General features: G+C 28.6%; 1 protein-coding gene across 1 annotated transcript; it reads right to left on the minus strand.

Moving 5' to 3' along the window:
- Positions 1-1,530: 1,530 nt before the first annotated feature.
- Positions 1,531-3,034, minus strand: LOC102660925 (VQ motif-containing protein 22). Its single transcript, XM_006593791.4, has one exon. The coding sequence runs from the start codon at positions 2,629-2,631 to the stop codon at positions 1,957-1,959; it is 675 nt and encodes a 224-aa protein (XP_006593854.1). The 5' UTR covers positions 2,632-3,034; the 3' UTR covers positions 1,531-1,956.
- Between the last annotated feature and the right edge of the window lie 1,748 nt (positions 3,035-4,782).

The following is a 4,782-nucleotide window of genomic DNA, read 5'->3' on the forward strand; positions in this document are numbered from 1 at the left end:
TCTGTAACTTCCATATGAGTGGGCAGCAGTGTTAATGCGTATTATATTATACACACCCATTCCGAGGAATACAACCTGCAACTAAGCAAACCATAGGCTACCAGATTTAGCCAAGAGAAACGGTCTAGTAGTTACATGACACAACTATTCAATACAAACATCCTAATACTAAAAAAAATATAGGTTAAATTTAATTAGGTTTGTAATATTTAATGTTATCATTTATAAAATATCCTCTATATTAATTTTATTTTTTATTTTTTTATTTATGATAGTAAGTTTTAATAAAAAATAATTTTATTTTTTACTTGAGGTTAAAAAAAATTAAATCATATCAATTATTTTTCTTAATTAATATGAAATTAATTATTTTTTCTTATATATGAGTCAGAAGAAATATCATTTATTAATTTTTTAAATAATTTTCTTAAAAATCATACTAATAATTATTTTTAATTGATAATAATAAAAATATTTTTTACACGTATACTACAAGAAATTTCCCTATTATTAGCCCGGTCAAAATATTCATCGGCTCCGGCCAAAGTTCATCGGTAACTTCAAAATTCTGAGAAAATATCCATCGGTAAGTATATATTACCGATGGATTTAAGTCAGTGGGAAAATAATAAATAAGCATTTTCTTAATATATATATATATATATATATATATATATATATATATATATATATATATATTAAATTTTGTATAATGAGAAGGGAGAATAAAAAAACATATACAATGAGCTGGACAGATAACTCCATCTCTATTGCAAAGGAATGAGGGCAATCCACGTAAAACATACTCATCATATCATATCAAGATACACACGGATTAGAGATACAATAACCAAGTCAACTTATATGTAAAATCATTTTGTCAAAGTTTAGCACTCCTTGCCATGACAACCACGGCGACCCACTTATAATAACCCCATTCAAGTTCCAACCGTTAAAGTAGTAACTTTTCTTTGATCTTGTGATAATACAGCATACTATTCACTGGGCAGACAGTCATTAAAAGGGTCCCAAGTAATTAATATTGGTATCAAGCAAAATATAGAGTGGTTATTTTTCATGGATAAAGGAATGGGAAAAGTCTATAGGCACACTCTAGATTGATAACAAAGGACGGAGTTTTGGAAAAAAAAAAGAATAATTTTAAATTCTCTTACACCATCCACTAATTAATTTCTTTGTTTTTTTATTATAAATCTTAAATGTACTTTATATTTGTAACACATTATCTTTATCTATTAGTCTATATGTGTAATTATTAAAATAATTGTTGGAGACTCAAATGATAAATATACAAACATGATAATTCATATGTTAATTTATATCTCGATGAATCTAATAATTTATTTTTGCTTGTATTGTATCATTTGATCTGCAAAATTGATAACATTTGAGATTACGCGAGCATGAAATATATTTATTTATCATTTAATATTTTTATATAAGATGATAAAAATGCAAAAAGATAATTAATTACCAAGTAAAAATAAATAAAAGAAACAACCCCCACAATTTAATTAATCAAGTACTTGAAAAGTTGAAAGATACAAAAAAGAAAGAAAATAAAAAACAAAAAAGTGGGCATTGGGATTGGTTGCGCCATCCAGGGCTATCTAGAAGCAGAGCCCAATTCCAACAACAACAACAAAAACTAAAAGTAAAAAAAAAAAAAAGTAAATAACAGTAGTAATAATAAAAGTAATTAAAAACCTAAAGAAGAGTGTACTATTATAATAATAGTATTTTACATTGGTTGGTCAACAATTCTGGCCAAGTTAGCACCTAACTGTCTGCTTTATGTCACTTTCGAGCCTCAGCATGCGGACCAAAGAAAAACAAAAACAAAAAAAACTGCTACCCGTGTTCCTACTGGAGAATAATGAAGTGCTTAATTTCTTCATCTTCTTCTTTAATCAGATTCAGATTCAGATTCATCAATCAAGAAGAAGAAGAAGTGTTTGGAAAGAAACGTCCATGATCCATATTCACAGCCCCACCATCACCACGGTTACTATTGCTAACAACAACATTGCTTGTTGGAGAACTCATTGGGTTAACGTTGTTGCTTAGTCTCTGAAAAAACATGTTGTTGTTGCTGTCTCCTCCACCTTGTGCGCCACCACCAGTACTATACAAATTGTACTGTTGGTTTTGCTGCTGAAACATGTGTTGTTGTTGAAGATTTGTTATAGGGGGTGGTGACATGACGAGGGTGGTTGGGCTCGGGACAGGGCGTGAGGGGAACCCAAAGCCCATGAGGTTTGGCAAAACTTGTGGTGCTAATGATGGGTTTGATGCAAAGGGTGCACTCGGGCCTCCGGTGAATTGTTGGACCATGGCCCGGAAGTTTGTGGTGTCTGTGTTGAGGAGAGTGGTCGGAGTTCGCCGTGAGGCCCGGGAGCGACGGCGCGTGGGCTTGGCCACGCGCCCCTCCGGGCTTAAATGGGTCGAGCCTGATGGGCTCAAATTCGGCATGTCCTGTGGAGGACTCGTGGCCGCGACGATAGCAGTAGTAGCAGCTGCAGTAGTAACGGTGAAGTCAGGGATTGAAGGTGTGAGATTTTGGTTGTAGAATTGGAGCCAGTCATTTGGGCCTGACATGGTTTGGGTCATGGCCAATGACCATAAAATGAATGAATGGTAGAAGAGAGAATTATTGGAGGAACGAAGAATCAAAAAATGGAAATATGAGATGTGGGATGTCTTGGTTTTGCTTTTTTAAAGGTTTGGTGAGTGTAAGAGGGAAAGAAATTTGTGCATCGAGCTTGATATTTATGGTGGTTTTTCTTCTTTTTCTTATGGGGGTTTCTGTTTGGTATTTTAGTCAAAAGCGTGAACGTAATGGAAGATCATCACTCTGGATTTGGAGAAAATAGTAGGTTAGATTCGGAAGGTGGCAACACGTGACATGGCACGTGAGAATCGTTTGGACTATATAATTTTACTTCTTTGTTACGTTATTATCTAAAATGTCATTTGGCGAGATTGTGAAAAGTAATTTCATTAATTATTTAACTGTAAATGATTATTTTACTTAAATTAATTAAGAATTCGTTCCTTTTTATTTGATATTTAATTAAAAAAATGATTTAATTTTAATTTTAATATAAGCTAGGTTCATAAAAACCCACGTGATGAAATAAAAAGGTACGTGATTATATATGAAAAAAAGAGATAAATAAATAGTTGAATTTTCCGAGATGCCGTCGCCTTTAATTTTCCGACGGCAGCTATCTTTATGAGATGAAACAATATTTAGAGTCCTTAGTCCTTACTCTTTTGTATTCGCCGATGTTCATTTAATTTATTTTTTGAAACCGTTGAAATTTTTATTTACAAAAGACTAAAATTAATCCATATTTCTTTTATTCATAAAAAATATCCAATACATATATATAAAAGAGTTTATAATATTACCTCACACATTCTTTTCAATTAACTAACTTAGTCTTCTATGATAAATTAATCAATATACATAAAAGAGTGAAGGATATATATAAAGTTTAATTAAATAATATTTTTCTACTTATTATGTACTAATTATATGCAGGTTTAATAATTTAGAAAAGTTATTAGTGATTTTAATTTGATAAAAAAAGTGAAGTATACAAAAAGTTTAATTAAATAATCTCAATAATAATAATAATGTGACATATTTAATCACACCAACAACCAGATATCAAGATTTAACTTAATTAATTGAGTCAGATAAAGACTTATTATAAATCCTATAGTACTTATCTTTGATTGCTACTTTTTTTAATGAAAAAATATGTTTAAATCCATTAATAAGTAAGTTTAATTTACTATATAAAAAAGTAAAATTAATTTGAAATTTTAAATGTGCGTTTAATTTTTCTTTGTTATTAGTATGTGTTTAAATTTTATGCAATGTATACAAAAATTTACACTATAAATTAATGAAAAATCACCATGAGAATAAATTTTAAAGTAATTCTTACAAAAATTAATAATCTTTCCATACATGAAAATTTATAATTAGAGATAATGGTATAAAAATTATTTATACTATCAATATATTTAAATTGAATCCTTTATATATTATTTTAAAAAATATATAAAATTAAAACTAATATAAAAGTTTTAAAAAAATAAAATTGAACCTATAAAAATTAAAAATAATCATTTTTTTTACACAAGGTATCTTCCAATCAATTAGCCTCATCAACTAATCTCTTGAAACACAAACCTCTATCTATATCACTGTATGGTTATATTTTGTTCAGAAGGCAAGAAAATCGGTGGACAAAAAGAAGAGGGAAGATACACAATTGTTCAAAGAACTTTCCTTCTTTTAGGACACAAGAAAACAAAAGGAGAAAAGTAAAAATGATAGGACTCAATGAAATAGTCTTTCCTCTCAATTTAAGAGACAGATAATATGACAAATTTGAATGGATATAGCAAAAAAAGTATCCTTTTTTATTATTTATATATATATATATATATATATATATATATATATATATATTTCTTTTCTTTCACTTTTATATAATTAAATAACATAAAAATCATTTCACATTTTATTCCCTTATTTATTCTTTCATTTTTTTTTCTAAACCAAATAATACGAGATTCAGTTGTCTACCATTGGTGTCTAATTTGGAATGAGTTCGTTTATTTAAACTTAGAAAAAATAAATTTAAAACAAATATTTATTGTATAAGTATTTTTTAAGAAATGGATAGGATTTACTTATTAAAATAACTAAAAAACTATTTTTTAAGCAAAAGTAATTTATAT

Source organism: Glycine max, chromosome 13, assembly GCF_000004515.6.
Source record: "Glycine max cultivar Williams 82 chromosome 13, Glycine_max_v4.0, whole genome shotgun sequence".
NCBI lineage: Eukaryota > Viridiplantae > Streptophyta > Magnoliopsida > Fabales > Fabaceae > Glycine > Glycine max.